The 26897-nt window shown below is 40.4% G+C and overlaps 2 protein-coding genes across 6 annotated transcripts in view; one reads left to right on the top strand and one right to left on the bottom strand.

Moving 5' to 3' along the window:
• The window catches only part of FBXL2 (F-box and leucine rich repeat protein 2), a 28525-nt gene extending 7640 nt beyond the window's left edge, over window positions 1-20885 (top strand). For 2 of the 4 annotated variants that reach the window (XM_083406962.1, XM_083406960.1), the window contains exons 3-15: window positions 1297-1351; window positions 4095-4169; window positions 5657-5751; window positions 7068-7136; window positions 7222-7317; window positions 7563-7689; window positions 7865-7939; window positions 9518-9648; window positions 13352-13412; window positions 15371-15415; window positions 15549-15605; window positions 15896-16108; window positions 16901-20885. In XM_083406962.1, coding sequence (XP_083263088.1) covers window positions 1297-1351; window positions 4095-4169; window positions 5657-5751; window positions 7068-7136; window positions 7222-7317; window positions 7563-7689; window positions 7865-7939; window positions 9518-9648; window positions 13352-13412; window positions 15371-15415; window positions 15549-15605; window positions 15896-16108; window positions 16901-17008 — 1207 coding nt within the window. In that variant the 3' untranslated portion in view covers window positions 17009-20885. Of the gene's footprint in view, window positions 1-1296; window positions 1352-4094; window positions 4170-5656; window positions 5752-7067; window positions 7137-7221; window positions 7318-7562; window positions 7690-7864; window positions 7940-9517; window positions 9649-13351; window positions 13413-15370; window positions 15416-15548; window positions 15606-15895; window positions 16163-16900 lie in introns of all 4 variants that reach the window. The other 2 variants (XM_083406961.1, XM_083406963.1) reach the window with 2 other exon arrangements.
• Window positions 20886-21078: 193 nt separating this feature from the next.
• The window catches only part of UBP1 (upstream binding protein 1), a 30191-nt gene continuing 24372 nt past the window's right edge, over window positions 21079-26897 (bottom strand). For both annotated transcript variants that reach the window (XM_083406958.1, XM_083406957.1), the window contains 3 exons: window positions 26241-26383; window positions 23989-24040; window positions 21079-22764 (listed from right to left, as the gene is read on the bottom strand). In XM_083406958.1, the coding sequence (XP_083263084.1) occupies window positions 22727-22764; window positions 23989-24040; window positions 26241-26383 (233 nt within the window). In that variant the 3' untranslated portion in view covers window positions 21079-22726. The remainder of the gene's footprint in view (window positions 22765-23988; window positions 24041-26240; window positions 26384-26897) is intronic.

Below are 26897 nucleotides of genomic sequence, written 5' to 3' on the forward strand. Positions count from 1 at the left end.
TAACTTCATTTGTTGCAAAAATGTGTCAGTATGTAGTTTGAGGATAGCTTTTTAAAAGCGCGTTACCAATGCAGCTAGGAAACAATAGCTTTTTCATTGTTGTCAATTTGGAATTTTCTGTGAAAAAATCAAGCTTTAGAAAAGTTGGTAAATACAGGATATTTTTTTATTATGGCATGGGAATGGGAGGGAATTTGCATAAGAACTAACAGAGAATTGACTACTCGTGTCCACTTGGAGTTGATGCTGGATTTCCATTATCTCTTTGCTCACTTCCCCCATACTTTGCCCTTTTAAATTTTAAAGCATCAGTGGAGAGGGGAGAAAGTTGCAATTTTGATGAGAGCAGTGGAAGAAGGGGCTTCTTTCATCCTCCATACACCATTGTTCTCAGGCTGCTATTACCCCCGTAGCAGATAAAATATAGGCATGAAATATGAGTTTCATATTGAGTGTATGAGCTGCTGCAGATATAATGTTCTCTTAACTCTTTCCAAAGTTAAAATCAACTATCCACCATAAACCTCTGCTGAGCGAAATTGTTTTTTGGTTTGCATTTACAGGTACCAGTGACAATAAAAAAAGTTCTATTCCTCTCCTTTGCTTGATACAATCAAGTGGGACTTCTAGACTCTTCTGTGTGGCTTAACTTTGTGTACTGAGTGTGGCAGCTGAGACTTTGATTTTCTTCTTAAGCACACAGAACAGCATAGTTGGGCAGAAGGGTCCTGAGTTACATGACAATATCTAGTAGGCTATTTCCTAATTATAGTTTTCTTACCCTTAGATTGATGGGAAAAGAAAGGTCTCAAAGAGAGTTTATCTAGTACCTTATCCAGAATTGTATGGAATATATATATATATTGCTGGTATATGATACACCAGGGGTTGTCAACCTGGTCCCTACCGCCCACTAGTGGGCGTTTCAGGATTCTAGGTGGGCGGTAGGGGGTTCTACGGCACAAGCTGAATCCTTCCATCAAGCACTGGTGGGTGGTAAGGAAATTTTACTATCAAGAAAGATGCATTAGTGGGAGGTAGGTATGAAAAGGTTGACTACCCCTGTGTTACAACTTGCTGTAACATTCTTTAAGCTGTGTAATTGTATGTACTTAGACTATATGTGAGAAAAGTTCTTATAACTGCCTTTAAAACATCTTTGGTTGGCAGCTTTCAAATACTACCCTGATCTGACTGATCTATATGTTTTTAACTTGAGTTAATATGTTTACAGGAGTTTATTAGACTGGAGTGTTGAAGAACAGTTTTACTTCTTTCTTTTTTACTTTCTTATAGAATATTTTCCTTCTTGGATGTAATTACCTTGTGTCGATGCGCACAAGTTTCTAAGGTACTGCTAGGTATTTGCTTTGTAATTTCATTTATTCTCTAAGTAAAAAAATGAATGCATACTGTACACTTACATTAATTGTCTTTGGAATCTCACTGTTTTAACTGTATAGCAGAAAAAAGAGTGTGCTTGCAAAGCTTGAATGGTCCTCCTTCCTCTTTTACCATGAGAGTACACACATCTTAATCATTGAAATTCTCCCCCAGAAGGGTAGTTTTAGTCTTCCCCACACCTCTAGGTCTTTCTTAATTCCGTTCCACACAGGTATATAATTATTCTGAAACAAATCAATATTTTTTGGAGTCAGCCATATTCCTAAATATTTTACTTTTTTCGCCACTTCAATACCAGTTTGTTGTTGCAGATCTTCTATCAGTGTTTGAACCATATTTTTTACCATGATTTTAGTTTTTTTCTTGTTTAATATAAACCCTGCTACTTTACCAAATTGATCAATCTCCTTTAACACTTCTGTTACGCTCTCCTCTTTTACCATGAGGGGGAGTTTGGATCCTTTTTCAATTAACCATTGTTTAGTGTGGTGTTTGAATCCTGAACTGTGGTTAATGATAGCAATGGTTTATTGAAGCAAACAAACTTTAAAAGCCACAATATGAAGTTTGTTTGCTTTGGTAAACTGTAGTAAATATCCACAGCCGTTTATTTAAAACATAATGCTAAACTGTGATTAACTAAAAACGGAAGCAAAGTCTTCTAGCCGCCTCCTTGCATCAGTGAAGGAGCAAGGGGAGGTGATAAGCCTGAGGCTTATTCAGTACAGTGGTACCTCTGGTTAAGTATTTAATTCGTTCTGGAGGTCCGTACTTAACCTGAAACTGTTCTTAATCTGAAGCACACACGTTAGAAAGTTAGACGTTGGGACTTAGAGAGAGTTTTGGGATAATCAGATACCCTTGGGACTTCATAAACTGTCATCAAGCACATTTAAGACCCAAATGTAAATGTTAGTACAGTGGTACCTCGGGTTAAGTACTTAATTCGTTCCAGAGGTCCGTTCTTAACCTGAAACTGTTCTTAACCTGAAGCATCACTTTAGCCAATGGGGCCTCCTGCTGCTGTTGCGCCGCTGGAGCACGATTTCTGTTCTCATCCTGAAGCAAAGTTCTTAACCTGAAGCACTATTTCTGGGTTAGTGGAGACTGTAACCTGAAGCGTATGTAACCTGAGGTACCACTGTATGTAACCCGAGGTAGCACCAAACCATAGTTTATGAACCATATTCCTTACATTTCAGCTTAGTTCTAACATGTATAGATGGGGAAACAATCGATGTGGTGGTAGAATAATAATAATAATAATAATAATAATAATAATAATATGCATTTATGAAAGCTGCAATCCTGTATCCACTTGCCTGGGACATTGAACTTGGGGTTATTTCTGAGTGGACATGGATAGCAGTGCTTTCCAAGCTTTTCATGTTGGTGACACACCTTTTAGACATGCATTATTTTGCAACACGCCAATTCAGTTTTACTAGCAAACTAGAGATGCTCTCCAGAGGTGGAGCGTGTATGCAAGCCTCCCGGGACGTGTGTGTGTGTGCCCAGCCCCCACCCTGCAGCCACCTTCTTGTGCCACCATCCATGGATCCAAGCTTTGCAAGGCCACTCCGGGAGGATGGTGTGGGGACACGACAGACATGCATCCTGATCGAATGGCTCATGGTTGCCATGTCCTCCCTGAGCAGCCTTGCAACACTTGGACCTGAGGAGGGCAGCACGAGAAAGTTGTAACCATGCACAGCCTTTCAACTTGGTTGCAGCCTTGGTGCCTGCTTTTGTGCTAGGAGAAAGCACAGAGTGGTGGTTTTGTTTTGTTTTGTTTGCTACAAACCTGGAAATAAGCTGTCCTTGTTTTCCCCCTCTCTCTTCCCCCGGTGGGGGTTAAATCTAGAGACTGCCCCATTACCATTACCGGGACTCCTTGAGAGAGTTTTTTGGGAGGTTTCAATACTAGACACACCTTCCTATTCTGCTCTAGCTGCCCTGGGGAGAAAGAGAAAATTGGCTTTGGGATTTCCTAGGAGTAGTGTTTTTGGGGGAGGTTGGTGCATTTGGAGGAAAGATGAGTAAACAATTGCAAAAAAGAGAGAGGATTTGTTGCTGATTTTCAGGGTGTGCCGCTCGGCTGCTCGAGAGGCTTCAGTCGCTTCAGCAGAGGGAGAATTGTAATTCTCCTAAGGTAAAAAAAAATGGCGATCAGCTTGATATGACACACCTCCACACTGCAGCTGACACACAGTTTGGAAAGCTCTGATGTATAGGATCACATTGTTTAACAGCCCTGCAAAATGTATTAGCTTCGTATTGTAGTTTAAGCTAATGAGAATAGTGGTTTGTTTAAGGCTTCCTAGTGAATTCATAACTGAGGTGAAATTAAAAGTTGGCTCACAAGTTGCACTCCTAGCTACTTTATCATACCAAGTAAGTATTATTTCATCTAACTTTGCATTTAGGTAATATTCTTGCACTCGGCTATTACAGGATATTGATCTCTCAGGAAACTGGGCCTTAAAATATTGCTTAAAAAGTAGTTTCCCTCAACTAAGGACCATTTTAAACATGGAAAAATATTAGTTCTGAATTCTTCATGCTTTCATCATACCTTTTGTGAGTGATGGTTTGAAAAGACATTGGTTATAATGTTACACACACACACACACACACACACACACACACATATATAACACATGCATATATGTGTTCTTTGTTTATTTCAGTCTTGGAATGTGTTGGCCCTGGATGGGAGTAACTGGCAAAGAATAGACCTTTTTAACTTTCAGACAGATGTAGAGGTTCGTAACACTTAATGTTTTTCACTATCATAAAAACAATGTAAAACTGAAACTTTGAAGTACAGATTTGATTTAATTTTACATTTTTATCTAGCATTATTGGTTGAACTTTGATTTGAAAGTAGTTAATTGCTTTTAATTATCTTTTTTTAGAGCAACAGGCAACTAAACCTCATCTGACCTCTTGCCCACTGATTGCACTGTGTCTGGTTTCATTTTCTTACTTTGCTACATTGCATATAAAGTAGGGGATAATAATGAAAAACTACTTTTCTCTACATAAAACAAATGGTGGGCAGGCAGCTTTCTCAAAAGGTTGAAAAAAGAATTAAATCTACAGGTTTTACCAGCTGAGGGGATTACACAATGCCTTGAGCTTTCATTGTCTTCTCTTCGTAGTTCTTTTAAGGCATTCAATTATTATTATTATTTTCTTAAAACAAATATTGCAAACTTTTATTTTGTATTTTCTTAACAGAAATCAATGAAACTTTTTGTAAGAAACGTTTTTCCATATACCACTGAAGCTTAGGACTGCCACCATCATTGTTGCTATAGTGCATTTTTTCCTCTTTGTACCAGTCACATAGTTAAAAGAGAGAAAGAGAGAGAGAGAGAGAGAGAGAAGAAGCCTAACGATGTTCTGTTCTGGTCTGGGGCTGGATCCCACAGGGCAAGGCAGATCAGAACTAGCAGGACCACAGATAGCTCTGAATGAGTGGCTTGCTCTGACAAAAGTTGAGCCCATATTGAGCCTTTTTTAAGCCTCTGCCCTCGTACTACCTCTTTTAGGCTCCATCCCATTGTGGATAGCATTAGATTCTTAGAGAGACCAACCCTCTTTAAGATCTTTAAATTCTTTAGTACCCTCTGGCTTGAAGTTGGGTACTGCTTGAATCCATGGCCTGCATCATGATGCACTCTGCTGTTATGGGAGATAAATGGACATTGAGTTTTAAAGGTTTTTGCATTGTATCTCAAATGTTGCAACAGAAAGCGCTTCCTAACATTGATCTCAATCCTGCACATACTGTCCTGATTCCAGGTTGTTATGATTCAGTTAGGTTAACACAGAACTCAACTTCAGACCTATAGAAATCTAGAATGGGGCATTTCCGTCCTGGCAAAGAGGAAAGCTTGTGGTTTAAATTGGCCCTGATTTAGCAGGTTCTTTATACTTTAGTTGAGCATTTCCAATACTGGAGCCTACATATTTATGTGGTGTGAGATTTCTACCACCATGTAAGTTTTATTTATTTTTGAAGAAATCTGTGTATGCTAAAAGTGGTCATTTTGCCATGTCCACGTATGGCTCTTTCCAGTATCCCTGGCAGTTCATTTAAATAGAGTTGGTTTGAGGTCTTCAGCAATAAAAACATTTTTTGTTTTGTTTTTGTCTGTTTTAGACATTATTCTTCCTGGCATGGAGCTCCTCTTGAAAGGCATCTGGTTAGATATGAAGTTGATATTTGTTTCATCTGTTTAAGGGCCGGGTCTTAGAAAATATTTCCAAAAGATGTGGTGGGTTCCTGAGACAACTGAGTCTGAGAGGCTGTCTTGGGGTTGGAGATACTTCTTTAAAGTAAGTAATATTTTAAAAGTTGCTCTTTTTAAATTGCGTTACAGTTTTCAGCATCAACCATGATCGAAAGGTGGAGGCTGCAACAAGTGTTTGAGTAGAATACACAGTACCACATTGACCAACTCTGGATCATGAGTACAACGATACTGATGAAAATGCCAGTGCAGCTGAGCTCTGAACCCAGAATTGATTAGTCAAAGGGGGAAGGGAGTCTGTCATTGCTGACTGGAACAATCTAGACAGTGAGAGGTTCATTGCCTACAGTATCCCTATAAGTAGCTTTTCCATCACAAGCATTACATCTTGCAGCCACTGACCTGCTACTCACATTTCCTGGCTAGCTGGTTTTGTGACAGCCCCCTGTCTGTAATAAGGTACAACAAACCTGTAGGTCCTGGCTAGAAGCTATCAAAACTCATTTTCCTCACCTGCGGTACCATCACTGGAAAGAATGTAGGGTTGTACAACTTTTGAATGCCAGTGTCTTGGGTGTAGGGCCTGCCAGACCCCATCAGTGCAGCACCGGTTAGACAGTGTTGGAAACTCCCATTGTTCTAGGCGCATTTCATTAGCACGAACAGTTTCTGAGCTTCTGGGTGCAGTACTGTGCCTAGGATTTTAGATTAAAACTGCAGAGTGGAAGGAAAACAGGACTATTTTCTCCCTTCCCACTTTCAGCTACTCTCTGAAGACTGGAGAAGAGACCCTCTTACAAATATTAGGGGGGTAGGCAGGGGAAGGACTAGAACATGTGAAAAATGAACATCATAATTTAGCTGCAGTTCATTTATTTACAGTTTTGTACTCTTGTTATAAAAAAGCAAGACATTCCGTTGTTGCACCCACAACCTAGGTTTAAGGTGCCATTTAGCTCCTAGCTTTCATATCTTAGTTTCTAACACTGCTATTAGAACTGTCTGGCAACAAGGTTGTGAATGGGATGTTATAAACCTGGTCATGTGCATTTCAAGTCCCTTTCTCTCCAGTCATCATAGGATCAAACTGTAAGTCATTTAAAATAATTCAGAAATTCTTACCGTAATTAACATTTTACTTTAATTGTTTGGGGGATTCCAGAACAGCTGTGCAGAGACACTTCCTCCTTCACATGATGGCATAATAATTAAAGGAATGGATATGAGATTAATAAGTTGCAAATAGTTTTTTAGTCTGAAAGCTCTGACAGAACCTGAATATTATCTCAAACACAGCCAACTGTGTTTTTGATGCATTGTAAATGTTAAGTGCCTGATAGGAGAGTGCATTAGTACATAAAAATGTGCTCTACTTATTTGGACTTTTTATTGCTTTTGCAGAACATTTGCACAGAATTGTAGAAACATTGAACATTTGAACCTTAATGGATGCACAAAAATTACTGATAGGTAAGCCAATGGTGTTGGATGGGAAAACTGATTTTTTTAAAAAAAAATAGTTCGATTCATTTTCAGTGCCTCTCTTCCTTTACAGCACTTGCTTCAGCCTTAGCAAATTTTGCCCCAGGCTAAAACATCTGGATCTGACATCTTGTATTTCCATCACAAACAACTCTTTGAGAAGTTTAAGGTAACGCTTTTTATTATTCAACTTACATTGAAATGATTTACGTTTATATCTGGAAATCGACTGGTGCTGCCTATTACTAGTATTGCTGGTGTTTAAATCTTTATGACTGTGTGTGGCCTTTCCCTCAAGATTTTGTTCTGTGGTGGCTGGCAGTTACCTTTAATATTTGTTAAGAAGAATTTAATTTGGCTCTGCTGCTATAATAACTACTTAAACACAATGCTTTGTTTTCTTGCTTGTTGCAGTGAGGGATGCCAAAATCTGGAACTCTTGAATCTTTCCTGGTGTGATCAGATTACAAAAGATGGCATTGAAGCACTGGTGAAAGGGTGCAATGGACTAAAAGCACTATTTCTTAGAGGATGCACACAGGTACAAACCTGCTAAGGTACCAAGTTGAACCCATAAGAGTTAGTTTTATATTGGGGTATCTGTCAAAGTTTTTTTGAATAATAAAGCAGTATTCATTTATTGAAGTGAGATTTTGCCATGCCATACTGCTTATGTCCACTTCTTCTGCCAATTTATTTTCTCTTCATTAATACAGCTGGTAGATGAGGCGCTTCACCACATTGAGACTCATTGCCATGAACTGGTTATCTTAAACTTGCAGTCATGCATGGTAAGTACTTCTCTTTGCACTTTGTAGCTTCTATGATTAGATGAAAAGGGTCATTCTCCTAGGATGAAAACTACAGTGGTACCTTGGTTCTCGAACTTAATCCGTTCTGGGATCCATTCTGAGAAAATTTTAATGCTAGGCTTCACAGTTTAATATTGAGAATACGCATGTACCAAACAAGCTTCTTCCATGCATTCAGAATTTTGAAACTGCTGTCATACAGCTAATGTTCAGTTTGTCCTGGTTGTTCCATTTTCTTTTATAAAGTGCCACTTTATAAAAGAAGATATCAAAAATAGGAGCCTAAAGTTATTAGGGCATATCAAAGAAGGGGCAAATAATCAATTCCAAGGTCAGGAATTTGGTGCAGATGACATGCCAAAGGTAGGGAACTTGTGGCCGTTCGGATGAAGAACCATGAACTTTAGCCAGCACAACCAGTAGTCAATAATTACTTGAATTTGGCAAGAGACACAGTCCTCACATACCTGTAATCTTGGTGTTCCCTCTTCTAGCTATGCCTCTCTCCCCTCTATCACCGAGAGAGGCTGTCCTACTATGGTGCCTGCAAGATTTATTTTCCCTAGACACCCAGATGAAGATGGTAGCAGGTGCTCAGCCAAACAACTCAGTCATGTATCCATTATAGCCAATACACACAAAAGGGCACATTAAAACAATTAACCTTCAGTCTCCCACCAAAGCAGTGATAACTCCTAACAACTTGTGCCACACCATTGCTAGGAGCTCCACAGCAGTTCCCAGCTAGCAGGAAAGAAAGGGATCAGTCAAATCAATCACCCAGCATGATTGCTGATGGATTTAAAAAATGAGGAGATGTGGAGTGGGGGCCAGGTGATGCACATTTCCCCTTCTCTATAGTAGCTCACAAAAAAGTCTCATCAGTGCCCTCCCATTGTTTCCCAGCCTTTTTCTTGCTTTCCTAGAATCATGAACTATAGTCAAACCTCGGTTGTCAATCGTAATCCATTCCAGAAGACTGTTAGACTTAAATGTTCGACAACCGAAAACTGAAAGCGGAAGCCTCAATGCAATAGGGGAATTCAAAATGGAAGCCGTGCAGCACCTTCGGCTTCCAAAAATCGTTCGAAAACCGGAGCAGTTACTTCTAGGTTTTTGGCGTTTGGGAGCCGAAACGTTTGAAAACGGACCCGTTCAAGAACCGAGGTTTGACTGTAATAGTGATTTCTTGACATAATTATCGTTCGGCATGTTTGCGCGCAAGTTTCTCTTTCTTTTCTTTTTGGCTGCTAGTATACTTGCTTCCTTCAGCAAAATGCACATTATCAAGGTTGAAAGGAAATCAGTCTTTGAAATAGTGCACCAAACTGCAAGATAAAGCACTGTGTTTGAGGAAACTCCTTTCCAGATGACTATAGAGTGGAATCTATAAAAAAGTTGACTAGCATGCCCTTGTAGTGAAAACGAACAGTATGGAACAAACTGCATGAGAATTGTTATTGTTAACATTTGTTATTTAATTGTGTAAACTTGATACACCTTAAGAGAAATTGCCTAACTTCAGATGTCAGAACTTCCCACTGTTCTTTGTTACAGCAAATATCGGATGAAGGAATAGCAGGTATCTGTAGAGGATGTCACCAACTCCAGTCGCTTTGTGTTTCTGGTTGTACAAACCTTACAGATGCTTCTCTCGTAGCACTTGGTCTGAACTGTCCAAGACTGAAGTGAGTACTATTCAGTTCACACATTACTGAGTGGTGGTTGTTTCCCTCTGCTTTGAAGTTGCATTCATCGTCATCAGACTAGCAGGTGCCTAATAGTTTTCAGTGACAACTATGATGCAGTCCAATGCGTATATATCGAAAAGGAAAACAGGAAAATGGGGAAGGGCCCAGATTCAACCCGTGCCATCTCCTGGTGGTGCTGCGAAAAACTCCTGTCTGAAACCTTGGAGAAGTTCTGCGAGTCAGTGAGCTAGGTGGACCTGACCCAATGGAAGGCAACTTTCTATGTTCCTAGATAAGTTCCACAGGACTTATTTCCAAGTAAGTATGGCTAGGATCCTCCCCTGTGTGATTTTGGTATTTTTAAAGTCACATATATTGCAATTTGCATATTCCTGAAAACTAACTGAAAATGTAATCCTGGATTACAGATAAATTTCTGAGACCTGATTAGATATAATACTTTTCAGTGTTAACTTAAATGTGCCAAAGGTAGGCTGTAGTCTGCAAAAGCTCATGCTACAATAAATCTGCTGGCCTTGAAGGTGCCACAAAACTTTGTTGTTTTGCTGCAATAGACTAACAGAGCCACCCATATGAAAAAAGTGTGGAATTGCTGATTAGACCACAATATGCAAGTAGCAGTTTATCTTTAACCCTTCCCTCATCTTTCTCTGCTTTCTTTGTATATTTTGCCTGGAATGTGTAATTGTGCATTTCCCCCAGACATTCATATAAATAGGAGGATGGGCAAGCAAAACCTTGTTTATACATCACTAGGGACAAGGTGGAAAGAGAACCAAGCTGCATGGTTGGGGGAACAGCTTTTCTCCTAGAATTATAGCATGGGAAGATAGAGTCCACTTAATCTTATAGGATAAGCTAATAATTTTTAAAAAGTTGGAAAAATAACACACCTTCCAAAATCGGGAACAGAAAATAAGATGAGTAGCAGTGGTGTTGGTTATGCTCATGAGTCCAGCAGTGTCTGTTGGTGCAGGCATCTAACCCCGCCCCCACCCTCAAAAAAAGAATGTCATACATTAATCAGTATGGGTATACTTGCAGGTAAAGCCTACTTCCCATTCCTGGCAGAGAATAGGAGTCTCTGCATTAAATGAGACTCTGCAGGGGGCACACAGAGATGCATTTCCCATCCCACTTGGGTGTAGGAGGGTGGTAGTGGACCGCCCCGGGTGCCCTCACTGAGGGGGGGGTGACATTCGGCGCGCAACCCACCCACAACTCCCAAGCTCACCCTGAGCCATCGGGGTAAGGGGGGAGCTTTGCCAGGAGCATTCCCCACTTCCCCTTTCGCTTTGACAGCTTGGGGGAGGCTTGGGAGTCGTGTGTGGGCGGCGCACTGAATGGTTGCCATGGGCAGTTTGCCCCCATGGGCGGCTCGCTCTGCTCCCGGCTGGAGGGTGCATGCGCCACTCCGGGCAGCCAAGCAGCTATCCCACGCCTGGGAGGGCACCCTCTGTGCCATGCCCTCCTCGGGAGCACACCCGCCCTTGATAGCGCAGGTATATGCTCCGCTGCTGACCCCACTCCATTTGGAGGGCCTTCTCTCTCCCTCCTGCCCACATAATTTCAGATACTTGCTAGTCTTAAAATAAAAATGATACTTATTGGCAATTCTGTTTATTGTGCATCTCCCTCTTCCTGATATTGTTCCCCTCCCACTTCTTCTTAGGGTCTGTTTGTGGAGGTGAATTTTTCTTTGCAATGTATTTCTGCATTATTTCCCTTAAGGTGAATATAGAAAGGTTGGTGCATTTTATATTTTGTTTTGCAATTTTTATTTCCTGATGGTTATGGCTGCACTTTTCTTCTTTTCCTGCTGCTTTTTTCAGTTGTTAAAATTGTTAATTTTAAACTACTTCAAGGGATGGATCAACAAACGTAACATGCTGGGTGAAAGCCAAAGTTCCTTTTCTAAACCCTCTTTCTTCAGCACATCATCAGTGTAAAATCGAGTTCGAAAACACATCCATAACAAGGTAAAGAGGGTTGTTCTGTTATAAAAACAGACTAATCACTAGGAAACATTGCCGCCACCACAATGAACAACTTCTTCCAGGCTATTTGGGATTCCTTGAAGTTACCCTAGATGTATTCTAGCCTTTCTAAAAACTGGAACCAAGCTATTCTTGTAACAATAGAACCTTTAGCAATAGCATAAGACATCAGTGATGTCTATATAGTTTTGAATGATGCTGATTCAGAAACAGAACAGTTGGTATATGCGAGATGGAAAGTGAACGAGCAGCCTATTTCCCATTAAGGGAGAGAAAAAGATAATTCTGTTTGCTGACTACCTAAATAAAAAAGCAGCAAGCTTAAACTACATAATATTCATTGCATCCCATCAGTATTCTTCCAATGCTAGTTAATATATCACAAACGTAGATGGTCTGAATGGGTTGCATCCAAAAAGCTAGCACAAGGTTAGTACAAATGGCACACTACAATGTAGTACAGTCATACCTCGGGTTAAATATGCTTCAGGTTGAGCATTTCCAGGTTACGCTCCACGGCGACCCAGAAGTAATGGAAGGCGTTACTTCCGGTTTTCGCCGCTCGCACAGACACTCAAAATGACGTCATGTGCTTGCACAGAAGCAGCGAATCGCGACCCGCGCAGTCGTGTTCTACACAGGATGCGAACGGGTATAGCATTATTGTGATGTGCTGTCAGACAGCAAACACTATCAGGAGGCAGCCTGTCAGAAAGTAATTGTGTACACCGAAGCTGTATTTTTAGATCTGTATCCTACCCTTTTCTCAAGGAGCTCAGGGTTCACCTGCCCTTTATTCTCTCAACAACCCTGTAAGGTAGATCAGATAGAGAGAAGAGAGATGGACCCAGGTCCACCCACTGAACTACTTGTCTGAATAGGAATTTGAAACTGGGTCTCCTAATCTGGTCCTCCTAAGTACAGCGGTACCTCTAGTTACAGACACGATCCGTTCTGGGGTGCCGTTCACACCCTGAAAAGTCCACAACTAGAGTGGCGCTTCTGTGCAAGTGCAGAGCACGATAGAGCGCTTCTGTGCCTGCGTAAAGCTCCCAGAATGCTTCTGCGCGTATACACTTCTGGTTTTGCCGTGTTCGCAAGCTGAAAAGACACAACATGAACCTAACGCAACACAAGGTATGACTGTACATATGGCATGAAGGATGATTCATTGCTTGAAAGGAACAAAAATGGATGGAGACACTTCACCTGGCTTATAGCCCTGGGTTGCTTCAGGCCTTCAACAACTTGGAATTCCAAGAAATAGTCAATTCCAGGTCATCAAAACTGTGAATGTGATCAAGAAGCTGTGGCCAAATGTTGGTAATGATGAGAGAATGCTAATAATGACCGCTGTCCATCCACATCCATAGGGCACAACAGCTGTCACAGACTTCAGCCTTCTTCTTCCCCCCCCCGACTTGACAAAAATGTTTTCAGGTCTCAGTCAAGGAGATCTTCAGTTCTCATAATGTGTATCATCCATAGAAACAGGATTTTAGTCATGTTGCAGGACTTGAAATTTGTAGTCTCATTGCCAACAGAGATGATAAAATAATTTAGGATAGTAGATGTATTATTTATCCCTGTTTCCATTGCATAGAATCACATGCTAGGTTCCTGGTGTCATCACAAGGATTTCTTTCTGATTATTCTCAACTGCAGAAATGTTTATTTTTCAGGATTCTGGAGGCTGCAAGGTGTTCCAATCTCACTGATGCTGGTTTTGCACTTCTAGCACGGGTAGGTAAGGTTAATATTATTTAACTTTTTATCCCATACTTCCTCTAAGTATCTTTTTTTAAAAAATATTTTTATTAAGTACAGATTAGAAAACATACATATTCACAACAAAAGAAAATACAAAAGAAAAAGAAAATACATCTAACCAAGGAAAAAGAATTAGAGAATATTTTGTCTCTTTTCATATTTAGTTATTTATACCTCTATAAAGTGCTATTCACAATAAAGCAGTGAAATGAAAGATAAGATATCAGAAAAAAGAAAAAAAGAACAAAGAAAGAATAAAGTAGTAAAAGAAAAAGATCATAAGTGAAAATTTTTAAAAGTAGATAAGTAGTCACAATACATAGCCGTTTCCCATCTATATTTATATTCAATTGTATAATTTCATCTTGTCCTTATCTACCTTAAATAGTTTTTTTTAAAAAAAAAGACTTCCACCGTTTACCTCACGTGTTTTTAATAATCCGTTCGTCAGAACCTCTGTTCTTCATATTTTCCCTTTGGATTTCATTAATGTCTCACTTTGTATTTTTATATTACGCACAAGATTATTCTAAACACAACCAGATTTTTGTAGTTGAGCCCTGGTTTTGTAAATAATCATTTAAGAACTCCCATTGCTTCATAACCATAATTTTGGATTTTCTCCTTATTATATCCGTCAGTTTTGCTAATTCCAGGTACTTGCAAAGTTTCCCCAACCATTCTCTTTTTGTTGGGATGCTGTCTTCTTTCCAATAGCTAGCAATCAAAATTCTTGCTGCTGTTGTCGCGTATAGAAATAAGTTAGTTTTATCTTTTGGGATATCTTTATCTAGAATTCCTAATAGATATGCCTCCGCCTTTTTTTTGCATGATGTCCTTATCAATTTTTTTATTTCGTCATGGATCATGTCCCAAAAGGTTTTAATCTTTGGGCAAGTCCACCACATGTGGTATAACGTACCTTTTGTTCTGTTACATTGCCAACATTTGTCGTTGTTCCTTTTATTTATTTTTGACAATCTGTCAGGGGTTAGGTACCATCTGTGCTGAATTTTTCTGAAATTCTCCCTTAATAAATCACACGCAGTAAAATTTTTGTTTTCCTCCCAAAAAGTTTTCAATCTTTCCAGATCTATCTCATATCCCAAATCGTGCTCCCATTTTAACATGTTTTCCCCTTTCATCTCTTGTTCTAAGGTGGTTTTCATTAATAATCTATACATTTTTGCATTCTAAGTATCTTATAGCAGAACTTTTAGCCTCACAACCCTTTGAGGTGGATTAAGTTTCAACAATGAATGGATACTGTAACTCCATTTCACACAGCAAGAGACACCTCTAGCCCTTGTACCACATTGACTACACATTTTTAAAAAAGTATCTTACACAAGTACATATCTGCACGTGCAAAGATATAAGGAGGAAATCTGTCTGTTTCAGGGAGTTTGACTAGGTAACCCTTGAATTGGTTGTGACCTTGCTTTTGCCCAGCTATGCATGAGGGTCAAGTTCCCTTGTTTTCAATTCTCAAAAAAAAAACTGATTGCAAAATTAAGATACATTTTCCAGATTAAGGAGGGTTGCTTCACTGTATCTCCACCCACTGAGGCTTTAGCCTGTTGTTTTGGATAAGAGGAAAAACAAACCAGTTATTCATATTCAGTACATATGAGTTGTGTATTGTCTTGTTGCCCCTTTTTCCTTGTCCTCCAAACTCCCAGTCTAGTACCTCCCAGCTCTTCCCCTCTGGGGTGTGTCTGGTTGTCCACCACCAGGAGCCTGGATCCAACTCCTCTTTCTCTGCCCTTTCATTTGCTGGGGGGGGGGGGCTGGTTTCACCACCCTTCCTCATCTAGTCAGCCCCTGACATGTCATAAAGTATACACATGTCATACTTGAAGTTTATAAAATCTTAAGTGCTCAGTTTAGCCTTGTTTTTAATGGTAGAATGCTTTTTTTCTCACTTTTAGAATTGCCATGAACTAGAAAAGATGGACCTAGAAGAATGTGTTTTGGTGAGACCTATTTGTACAAGGCCTTTGCATCAGATCTAGTAAAAGTATCATTAAAAGACGACTACGAAAACTACCTGATATTTACCTATCCCTGAGTTTGACACTGTTCTCTATATAATTTCTTTCCTTCTAGATAACGGATAACACACTGATACAACTTTCCATTCATTGCCCTAAACTGCAAGCATTGGTAAGTTCCTGTTTATTTACTTGTTTATTTTCCTTGCAAAAAGGGTAGAAAATCCTGTTTTGTTTAGCCTTTCTATTTCACTTCATCTACATAAAGTTTCTCAAGAGCCATGGATAATTCAGCTTTCTTCAGTTGAAGCAGATCAAAATTTGGGGGAAATAGTCTCCAACTGAGTAAGTGGAGTCACCCATCTCAGAAAAAAATTCCTTTTCCTAAATGAGAGGAGATAGATTTGACCTGTTACAGAAATATGCATTAATGAAACATTGCATTTCTCATCTTTGTTACAGAGCTTGTCCCACTGTGAACTGATCACGGATGATGGGATTCTGCATCTGAGCAGCAGCACATGTGGACATGAAAGACTCCAAGTACTTGAATTGGACAACTGCCTTCTAATCACAGATGTGACCCTAGAACATCTTGAAAATTGTCACAACTTAGAAAGAATTGAATTATATGACTGTCAGCAAGTCACCCGTGCAGGCATCAAAAGAATAAGAGTACGTACTGCACAACTGTGCTGAGATGCAGAGCCTCAGTGTTGATATATCAAGGTAGCTCCTGGCATGACTTTTAATACACACCAAGACCAGTGTCGTATCATTTAATAAAGTGTCTATTTGTAGGCTGTCATTCAGCAAGAGTGCACAATACTGAACTCAATGCTGTCTAAATTTATGCAAAACACCACGCACCTGCAATGGAAGCAGCATATCCATTTTTCTTTCTAGAAAGGGATTTGTGAAAAAAATGAGCAGCTTATTCCTTCAGATGTCTCTCTCAAGGGTTGGGAGGAAATATTCTTTTAAAAAATTTCCCCGTCCTTCACCTTAAGGTCCCAGAGTAGGTTACAGAATGTTTTGAAAAGGTGGAAAAACTGCTTTGGTTGCAACTACACTTTGCTCTCCTGTGAGTTCATAAAGAAGGCTGGCAGGATCACCTTGATACTGTTGCTGCTGAAATCTGGATATTTGGCTGCTTTTCATTCACAGTTATTAGTTCTGCAGAGCAAGATTAACAAAAGTGGATTGTTCTGGAATGAGTTCCAGTAAAAATTCAAGTAATTACTGTTTGCTAAAGGATCCTGGAAATTGGAGTCCCATATTACTGCCTAAGCAGTCTGAACAGGACTGGCAATTTAATGAAATTACTAAAGTGGACATAATTTAGTAAGGCAATGCAGAAGTGAGAGTTGGGGTGGGTTCAGCAGCAAAGCAGATGTTTTACTATATTGGGATGCAAGTTGTATGGTAACTTGTTCAACTTCATTGAGTATTAATTTTTGCCTACAGGCTCATCTACCAGATGTGAAAGTTCATGCTTACTTTGCTCCAGTAACTCCGCCTCCTTCTGTAGGAGGCACTCGCCAACAACTCTGCCGATGCTGCATTATTCTTTAGCAGGTAACGAGTGGCACTGAAGATGTTGGATGAAAGAATGAATGACTGGGAGCAACCACGGTTAAGCTATAAAACAATGTGTTGTTGTTTTTTCCAACCATCCAATTCTGCATTGGTCATAATTCCAATGCTAATTTACAGGTAAAATATCATGCAGATATGGAACCGTACTGGCACTTGGATTGACTATTCTCCTCTAGCATTTCTGCCAGTGCCAACGCGTACTATCTGGTGTGGAGATATGAGTGTCAAATAATCAGAACAAAACACCAACAGTAGAACCCTACAGTTAGTTGCACCTCCATGGTTTAAGTATTAAGATCATCGGGGAAAACCTTTAACACATGTAACCAAAAATGTATTTAACTGTTGGCACGGTTGCTCTACAGAACCTGAAAAGGCCATAATATGATAACTTGCCTTCAAACAAAGGCAAATGTAATCTGTTGAACAAAACAGCTGCTCTGGAATGGTATGCAGGAAGCACCCAGAAGATAGTGGCTTATCATACTCCCCAGTGCCCCAGAGCATGCAGTGTCATGTGATACAGAGTTGAGCTTCAGCCTTCATATGACTTTAAGCATGGAACAGGTATAGCCACAGCTGAAAAAGGAACTTCTCTTTGTTCAACGGGACGTAATTCTAAACAAGTGTGTATAGCTGATGCCCCATAAATTGTCCTGGATCTCTGCTCCAGTACACTGTACGAAGATTGTGGGGGGGGGGGGGGTGAAGGAAAAAGGCAAGGTTAAGAAGAAAAATGAAATAGACCAAACACATGTAAAAGTTGCCAAATTTTATTCAGCGCTGGGGGGGGGGGGGACCTATCTGCCTTGCTAGGAAGACAGGGCCAGTCTGGAGAGTGTGGGACGACTTGTCCCCCAGCAAGGATCTTCATGTGATCCTGCCTGTCCAGTCAGAAGAGAGGAGCCATCGAAGCGTAAGGACTGTGGCTCCAGGAACCTCTGGGGAATAGATTCCCTTCTGAAAGTAGCAGGGCAGCTGCAAAGGAACCATCAGGAGCACTCCCTATTGTTCCTTTCCTACCACGGCTTCAGCTTTCCCATGCTTGATGCCATATGACATCAGGTGTTCTAGCTCTCTGGTCAAGGGAGGTTCTCTTCATGCCTGCTCCTTCCAGAGTCAGTAGTGTTGAAAAAAGGGAAAAAAGAACAAATCTCATGGGAAACAAAAGCAGCTCAAGAGTGTCTGCAAGCCTTTTTATGGGCACTTTTCCATGGTGTGTTGAAAGACTCTTTTGGGTATAGGGTCTGCGGCTCCTCTTCCTTCTCTACAGAGGAATCCTTAGGACTCCCCTGGGAAGGAAGAAGAGTGGTCTCACATGGCAGGAGCAAGATGCTTACACCAGTTACTCCATTCTGATGATTTTGTGCCTTTTCTTTCTAGGGTATTGTCCCTAGAGCTGGAATCACAAGCAGACCTTGACATCCCAGTCATAGTCTAGAGAAGCACCAGATTTTCCAGCTCCAAATTCTTCTTCCAGTGAGCTTCCCTTTCTGGCATTGTTCAGAAAGCTGGCCAGTGCTGATTGATCGACACCCTTGCAAGGTAGGAAGGCTGTAGGAGTAGCAGAAAAGTTTTATTCCTTTCCAGAAAAGACCTTGGACAGGTTCAAATTTCCCTTTGATGATGGCCCAGTAGTAGTGCTATTGTTGGAGGCAGTGGTCCCCTGGGGTGGGGATACCTCTTTGAAGGATTAGGCAAGCAATGTTCAGAGCCAGTGTTAAAGACCAGCCAGCGGACTTCCTCCACAGCTTCTATTTTGTCTTGTGCATCCTTCCTTTGGGTGAAGGATCTGATGGCAGTGGTACCTCAGGTTAATAACTTAATTCGTTCTAGAGGTCCATTCTTAACCTGAGGTACCACTTTAGCTAATGGGGCCTCCCGCTACTGCCGTTGCGCAATTTCTGTTCTCACCCTGAAGCAAAGTTCTTAACACGAGGTTTGTTGGCTTGCCATTTAGACCTCTGAAGCTAACACAGTGGACAGTCATACAATCTGGTATGTCTTTAAAGGGTCAGTGACTGGGGAGGTGGCCCTAAGGGATGTTTTAATAAAAATAGAAGAAAAGGGATGTGCTTCCGAGGGGGATCTCTTTAAGACAGGTTTTCTGTCTTTATGCTGTTCGTTTCAGGTGGGGGGATTGCCTTGATTTATTTAACAAAATTTATATACCACTAGATTGAAATATTAAAATTATCAATAAAAACAGTTTAAAATCCTAGAATGGTCACTTGTAATGCTCCTCCCTGACCAGACAGCTTAAGCAAGTCCTATTGTTTTCTTGATGCCTCCTGTATGCCATTATTCAGAATGAAATGTTGGTTACTTACCATGAATGTTCTTTCCAGAAGGTATCCATACCCACCATATTTAAGGGAGTGCAGTATGGTATTTACCTTCAGTCTTGTGCCATACTGATTTGGAGGGTATGTCTTCCTCACATATGGTCTGTGGTTCAGAACTGCAGGAGACTGGGGAACTGGCTAAAACATTCAAACCTGCCCCATACGATACTGCCTGCTGTTTTATGGATGCCTCCTATATTGGAGAAATGCTAGAGGCTGTTTCCCAAGGGCAATTATAAAGCAGTTGCTAAGTTCTGAAAGGACTCTTGTAGGGCTCTAAATAGGAAAGGCATATTGTCTAGTAGTTACTTGGGCTTTGCTGAAAAGGAATAAGCATTTAAGGTGGAACAGTGCTTTTGTCTCATGGGAATCTTTGAAGCCAATATTATGAATATATAGAACATAAAAATATTAGGACAACGCAATACAATGTTTCTGAAAATAAGCAGTGGTACTGTGGCAGGGGTTAAGTTCTGCCTGACATATTAGATATCTCACTCAAACCGTGTAATATTATATTAGGGAGAATGTGTGGTCCTCCAGATGTTAAGACATTGGAGCTTCTAGCATCCTGACCACTGATCCATGCTGGCTGCGGTTGCTGGAAGTTGCAATTGAAGAACAGCTAGAGAGCTGGTTATTTCCCATTGCTGTGTTATATGAATGCGGGTTATTCATATAATGGTAAATCATATGCAGTGGTACCTTGTTTTGCAACTGCTTTGGATTACAACCATGTCAAATTCAGAAGTGTGTGTCCCCTTTTCTGGATTACAGTGGTACCTCAGGTTAAGAACTTAATTCGTTCTGGAGGTCTGTTCTTAACCCGAAACTGTTCTTAACATGAGGCACCACATTAGCTAATGGGGCCTCTCGCTACCACCGCTGCACAATTTCTGTTCTCATCCTGAAGCAAAGTTCTTAACCCAAGGTACTGTTTCTGGGTTAGCGGAGTTTGTAACCTGATGCATCTGTACCCCGAAGTATCACTGTACAACCCATTTTTGGGGGGAGGCCCCATTGGCGAAAGTGCAACCGGACCTCCAGAACGGATTATGGTTGTAAACCAAGGTACCACTGTATTAACATAGCCAGTGTATGCCCTGAACTCTATGTTCACAGCACACTGAAAATTAAAGGAATCTATTTATTTCAGCTAAGGTGTAATGAAATTGAGGAAAAAATGTATGATTGGAAATGCTAGGTACTGATGTCTTGAGACTACTTTACAGCTAGATTATGCATTACATTGATTGTCAACAATGGAAAATGTATTTCTTTTTCTGTTGAGAGGAATAGTCTGCAGACCATAGCTGTCTGATTTGCTATCTGTCTATGGTAATTTAAGCTGTCACAGGGGAAAATCTAATAGCTTGTCAAACAAAATTGTTTTGATATGTGTTCAACTCTTAAAAGGTAAAGTGTTTATGAAATTCCAGTTATTAAAAAGGTACTTGCTCCAAGTAAAAAAATTTGGTACACTATTTAAATAAAGGCATCCCTATTTAGACTGGTTTCAATCATTCCCCCTGCCCCACAAAAGAAAAATTATGCAAGAGTCAATCTTCTGCCAACAGCATTCTTAGAACAGTTTTCATACGTGAGTAGCTGAAAATGGGTGGAAAGCTTCTGTCCAAACAAAAAGATCTCAGCACCACCTGCACTTCAGTATTACTTTGCAAGTAAGGAAAGATACAATCCTTATTGGAAAATGTTTTTTACTGAAATTGAAATGTATACATCTTATTTAAAAACAAAAAGCAATTTGCTGGTGCCATAATTAAATCCAAGTGAACCAAACTACTGTACAGCTTTTATAATTTAGTGACATTTTTCAGATTCTCCACAGATTAGAAAAATGAGATGATGCATCAAGTCCATTGAAGACACCCGAGTACAACCAAAATAATTTATAGGCAAGAAAAACTCAAAACAATTAAGTATGCTCACAAACTCTACTCTCCTTCCCCATCAGTGCAGAATAGTCCAGGTCATGGGGGGTGGGGAGTAAGCCCTCATCCTACTCTAGGAATGAAATAACATTCTTAACAGAAAGACTTAACCTAGGCATAATTATAAATGGGAATGAAATTAAGAACAGTATTTGACATACTGCTCTTCCCACCTTCAAATATTCACTACATCAGTTAAGATTTTAGCTATTTGATTAAGGGGCAAGCCACCTACCATGACGGAACAACCAGCATTCTCTGTCTGAATCTCCCACAGACCTATATTAATGCAGAACAGACATGTGCACCTGTCCTTGTATAGTTCTCTGCTCTTCAGCCAACATTTAAGGACATTTTTGCAGCTCATTCATTAAGTTGTGCAACTGCTAATCAAGTATTTGGTTGTATGGAAGAGGCACTGTAACTATGGTTTTCCACAACAGTCAGAAAAAAAGCAACGAACAGTTCACACATGGGAAGAACCAAAATCAACGTTTCTAGATTCCTGCTTAATGCTTTAGAATAGTCCCTTGGTGCCAGTGACATTCCCTTTTTCTCCGTGAGGAAGTCCCAACTCACTACTATTAATAATAGTGTGGTTCAAAAAGTGAAACATTGAAATTGAAATGCTGCAGTAGTGCTTTATAGAAAAACTAAAAAAAGACATGATGCATAGGCAGATTTTCTGTAACATGCCTATTACAAAGCAAAGTATTGTATCTCACAGGATTTCTTCTTATCCTCTCAAATAGGTACTGATGATGATGCGGTCTGCTGCATGCTTAATTTTCATCTGGCTAGGACTTTCAGTAAGTCCACCTTTTGACATTTACACTTCTTACATTCACGCTTATACACAATTTACACGGAGGATGCTGTTTTGACAGCTTCACTCTCAAGACCCAAAACCTGATTGCTATCATTTTTACTACTTATTTCCACACAAATTACTATGTGCTCTGCTAACATCAAAAAATAAAATCAGCATAAAGGTACAAGCGAGTAATAGACAAACTGGCACAGAAAGGTAAATGCCCAGAATAAGTTTACATTCAAACTGGATACAGTGTAATAGGAAAGCAGTAACGCTTCTACAAACTGCATCTACTGGCCATAGCTTGCCTTAATGTTAAAAAGGGCAAACACCTTTGTTTCCTTTGTTTTTTCCATGCCTGTACGTTAGCTATTCCGGCATTGTTACCTCTTATGAGGACTTTTGGCTATGGCAGTGGGAAGTTCATCTACTAAACAGCTCATTAGAAAGGTCACCTTGTGTTTTCAATATGAAACATTCTATACGGTGAAGTCAGATCCCTGAAGAGACGGTGTTCTTTGTCATTCTTGAGCATGACTTCATTCTATACTGGAATATCAGTCCATTATATTGTATGGCAACATCACTTCAAAATTATATGGAAGCCTTCGCCATTTTCAGCTGTAATTCAAAAGGAGCCATTATTTCAATTTATAATACAAATTTATAATGACAGCACATGTATATAAAAAGCTATTAAAGGTATTTTCTAGGGCTCACTGAACTGCCAAACTATGGGTTCCATAAGACCTTGAAATCAGGACTGTTTTTATTCTACTCTACAAAGACAGATGTCATCAGTTCTTATGCCTAAGTACCGTATTTTTCGCTCCATTGGACGCACCAGACCATAGGACGCACAGGACCATAGGAGGGGGAGAACAGGGGGAAAATTTTTTTCCTTGTTTTCCCGCTCTAAAACAAGGTGCGTTCAAGGTACAGAGATTGGGGGGAATCGCTGCTTTCCCCCACCGCCAGCCTCAAGGATCCCTGAAGCCTTTGGAGCGCAGCGCCCCGCTGCCCTGGAGAGGCTTTGCGCGCAGCCATTCCCAAGCTAGAACAGAGAGACGGAGGGCTCAGTCTCGCTGTTCTGGCTTGGGAACAGCCTTGCTAGCTTCTGCAGGAGAGCGGGGTGCCTTCACCCCACTGCCCTGGAGAGGCTTTGCGTGCAGCCATCCCCAAGCTAGAGCAGCGAGACGAAGAGCTCCGTCTCGCTGTTCTGGCTTGGGAACAGCCTTGCTAGCCTCTGCAGGAGAGCGGGGTTGCCTTCACCCCGCTGCCCTGGAGAGGCTGTGCGCGCAGCCGTCCCCAAGCTAGAGCAGCGAGACGGAGCGCTCCGCAGTGTTCCGTCTTCCTGTTCTGAGTTTGGGCTTAGCGGCGCAGCCTGCATTCGCTCTATAGGACGCCCCTTAATTTTTGGAGGGGAAAATGTGCGTCCTAGGGAACGAAAAATACGGTAACTCACAATTCTGGAAAGACTCATTCACCAAAAATTAAATACTTTGAAAACATTTTTCAAGTGTAACTTTAGTAGTTTTAGTTCCTTTTTCTTTTACTGAAAGATATCTAAATGGCAGCATACAGAGTGATTGAAAGTAGTCCCGAGTTCAGGAGAAGCAGGTTGCAACTTTAAAACATATTCAATTTCAGAACACAAATAATGGAAGGTATTTAAAAACAAACTGAATGTAAAACATTTAAATGCAAGTCTGCTTTAACTTAATGTACTGCAAAAACCTACTGGTAAGTAAAAAATGCAGGGAAGCCAGTGCATCACATAGTTTTTTAAAATAAGCTAAGGGTATCATTTTCAACACTGGGTTTTGTCCATTATTATTAGCATACCTTTTATTGTGGTAACTAAGAAGCAGCTTTCATCTTCAAAGTTTTGAACCATCTAGGAAGAAAGACAATTAAATGCAGCTACATGCATAGCAGTGTACCTAAGTTTCATGCATCACCCAAAATTGCCACAAGGAGAGCCAAGCAACCTGAGCTCTAGTAAAAAAGTGTCATCATTATGTTTGCATGGTATTTTTTTAAAAATAAAACTCTACTGTGCTCAATGACGAGTGACAGTTATGTGGCCATGTGTGGGTGTCTTGGTCTTTGTATCTCTATGAATGTAAGAATATAATTGTGCAGACCCTGCTTGAATATTTGTGGTGTCTCTCAATCCCCAACTTTACTTAAATTTCTGCTGTTGTTTTAAGCATCCACTTCTGCCTTTTCATTCATCTTCAACTTCCATCCCTCGACTGTGCCATGCGAGAAATAACAGCTGCAGACCCCCCTCAAATATTCCATATGCTCACACAATGTATTTCAGTCCTCTGTCTTAAACATGAAGTTCCAGGTTCAGTGTATAGTGGTGCCTTGCAAGACAAAATTAATTCGTTCTGTGAGTTTTTTCGTCTTGCGAAGCACCACTGTGTATTGACGGTTTCCCATAGGAATGCATTGGCGGTTGTTAAAAAAAGGCGCAAGACATTTCGTCTTGCAAAGCAAGCCCATAGGGAAATCCGTCTTGCGAAGCAACTCAGAAAACGAAAAACTCTTTCGTCTTCCGAGGCACCACTGTAGTAATTTAAAAGAGATATTTCATTAACAAGCAAACACTCCTATGTACGACAGCCATGAACTGAACCTTTAACCACACAAGCTAACTGGCAGGCTTGGTCTTGAGATTCTGTCTTAAAGCTACAGTACTATGTATCACCATGTGCTTTGGGCATAAATGGGGCTGCAGGATGAAGCATGGAAATGGGGATGGTCTGTGTGCAAGTCGGAGTTGAAAAAAGAGGGTTGCAAAACAGGAGTGATTAGGTGGCACAGCAACAGGGGTGAAGATAAAAGCAGGGGCATTAATGGGCCTGCAGAATAGGAGGGGATGGTGGTTGCATAATTGGGTGGAAATTGAAAAGGGTGCTTTGTAGCTGCAAGGTGTGGGAAGGACCAAGATACAGAAGGTTACCATGGGGTGATCTGTATTAAATGGCAGGGGGTTCCAGAAAAAGAGTGGTGGTGGAGACACAGACATGGGAGGTGAAGGTGAAAACTGGCACAAAGCAAAGCCACAGAAAACAGAAGTGGCTTCAGAAATGCGGTTGGGAAGGGGAACCATAGGGGGTTAATGGGGGAATGGCAGAGAAATTGATGAGTTTATGAATAAACAAGACTTTTATTTAAATTTCTAACCCACTGCTCATTAAAAATAATCCCTTGTATATATTAGGTACTCAAATGTATTTGTTAGAAGCCATTGACCATAATAAAAATACAAACAGGACTGAAGTACATTTTAGCATGGGTTGTCCCCAGCACACAGAAATGGTGACTGATCCATTGTGCTGCTAAGGCAAATGCGGAAATCATGTATCCCCATCCATCAACAAACAACAGATATTTCTCTCTGTTGTTCAAAAAGGAAAGTGGAGAATTCCTTTGAGAAATCTGTCCCTAGCAGCAATACGTAATATAATGAACAATATTTTCCACCTCTCCCTGCTGCAGATACACAAATTATGGATTTACTGGTATTCTAGCATTTCTCCCATTTAAAATACATTGTCAGCATAGTTTGGGATAGCATAATTAGAAATGCCTCCCTCAACACATCAACTCAGGGGGGGGGGAATCTAATAGAACAAAATCAGATTTCATAGAATAATAAAATGGTGAGAACTGCATAGTTAAAAGTCCTGGTTAATTAGATGTAATATTTAAAATTTATTTTTAATATCCTGCTTTGCTGCTATAGGGGTAGCAAGCTTAAAGTCATCACCAAAAAGTCCATATTTTGTTGATAAGGGTTTCTGCATTTGTTGGCTCAGCAGCACCATTATGAAATTTGCCCCAAACTTTTTTGGGGAAACCTCTTGTCTATGCTAGAATTTCAACAAGCACAGAAACAAGGCATTGCGAACTCTAGAGATTATTAAAGCTCGTGGGAGGTTCAAGAGTGACCTCAAAATGAAGTTTGAATTGTTTCCATTCTGACAGCAGGGACCTGGTGTATGGGTGGCTGCTATGAACAACATCCTAACCCTTCACCTGAGGGCCCAGTATATAGATATATTGAAAACAATGTAATTTACCTGGTCACTGACGAGAATATGGATGCCAGTAGGACCCTGTCTGTAAACCTGGTTGATCTGATGCAAAGGAATATTGAACACCAATGCAAGTTTGCGCATGACTTCGGAGGCAGCCATTTCTTCCAAGTAGATTGCATGATAAACTAAAATAAAAACATATTTTAAAGTACTCTTACAATGTTCCTTCAGCACAGACTTCCCATCACTATTTTCTTTGTGAAATGCCATTCACAAAAGAAACAAATCAGTGTATTATTATTATTATTAATTATGTCCATTTATAACCTGCCTTTTTCCCTGACAGGACTCGATAAAAAGAAGAATCATTAAAAACGTGGAAAATAATTTAAAAATTGATAGAATTAAAACTGTATACAGATATAATATCTGTTTAAAACGTACAAATAATTACAATAAAAACAACACAGCACTACCCTTTCATTGAAAGTTCACAGTCAGTGCCCAAAAGCCTGATGGAACAAGGAGGACAAATCCAAGGAGCCAATTCCAGAGTCTGGGAGCAGCCACTGAGAAGGTCCTTTCCCACATCCCCACCCAATGTGCCTGTGAGGGTAGCCGGACCCAGAGAAGAGCCTCCTCTGAAGAGCTCAAAACTCGGGCAGGCTTGTATGAGGGAATACGGTCTTTCAGACAGCT

Source organism: Podarcis tiliguerta (assembly GCF_965153285.1).
Source record: "Podarcis tiliguerta genome assembly, chromosome: 12".
NCBI lineage: Eukaryota > Metazoa > Chordata > Lepidosauria > Squamata > Lacertidae > Podarcis > Podarcis tiliguerta.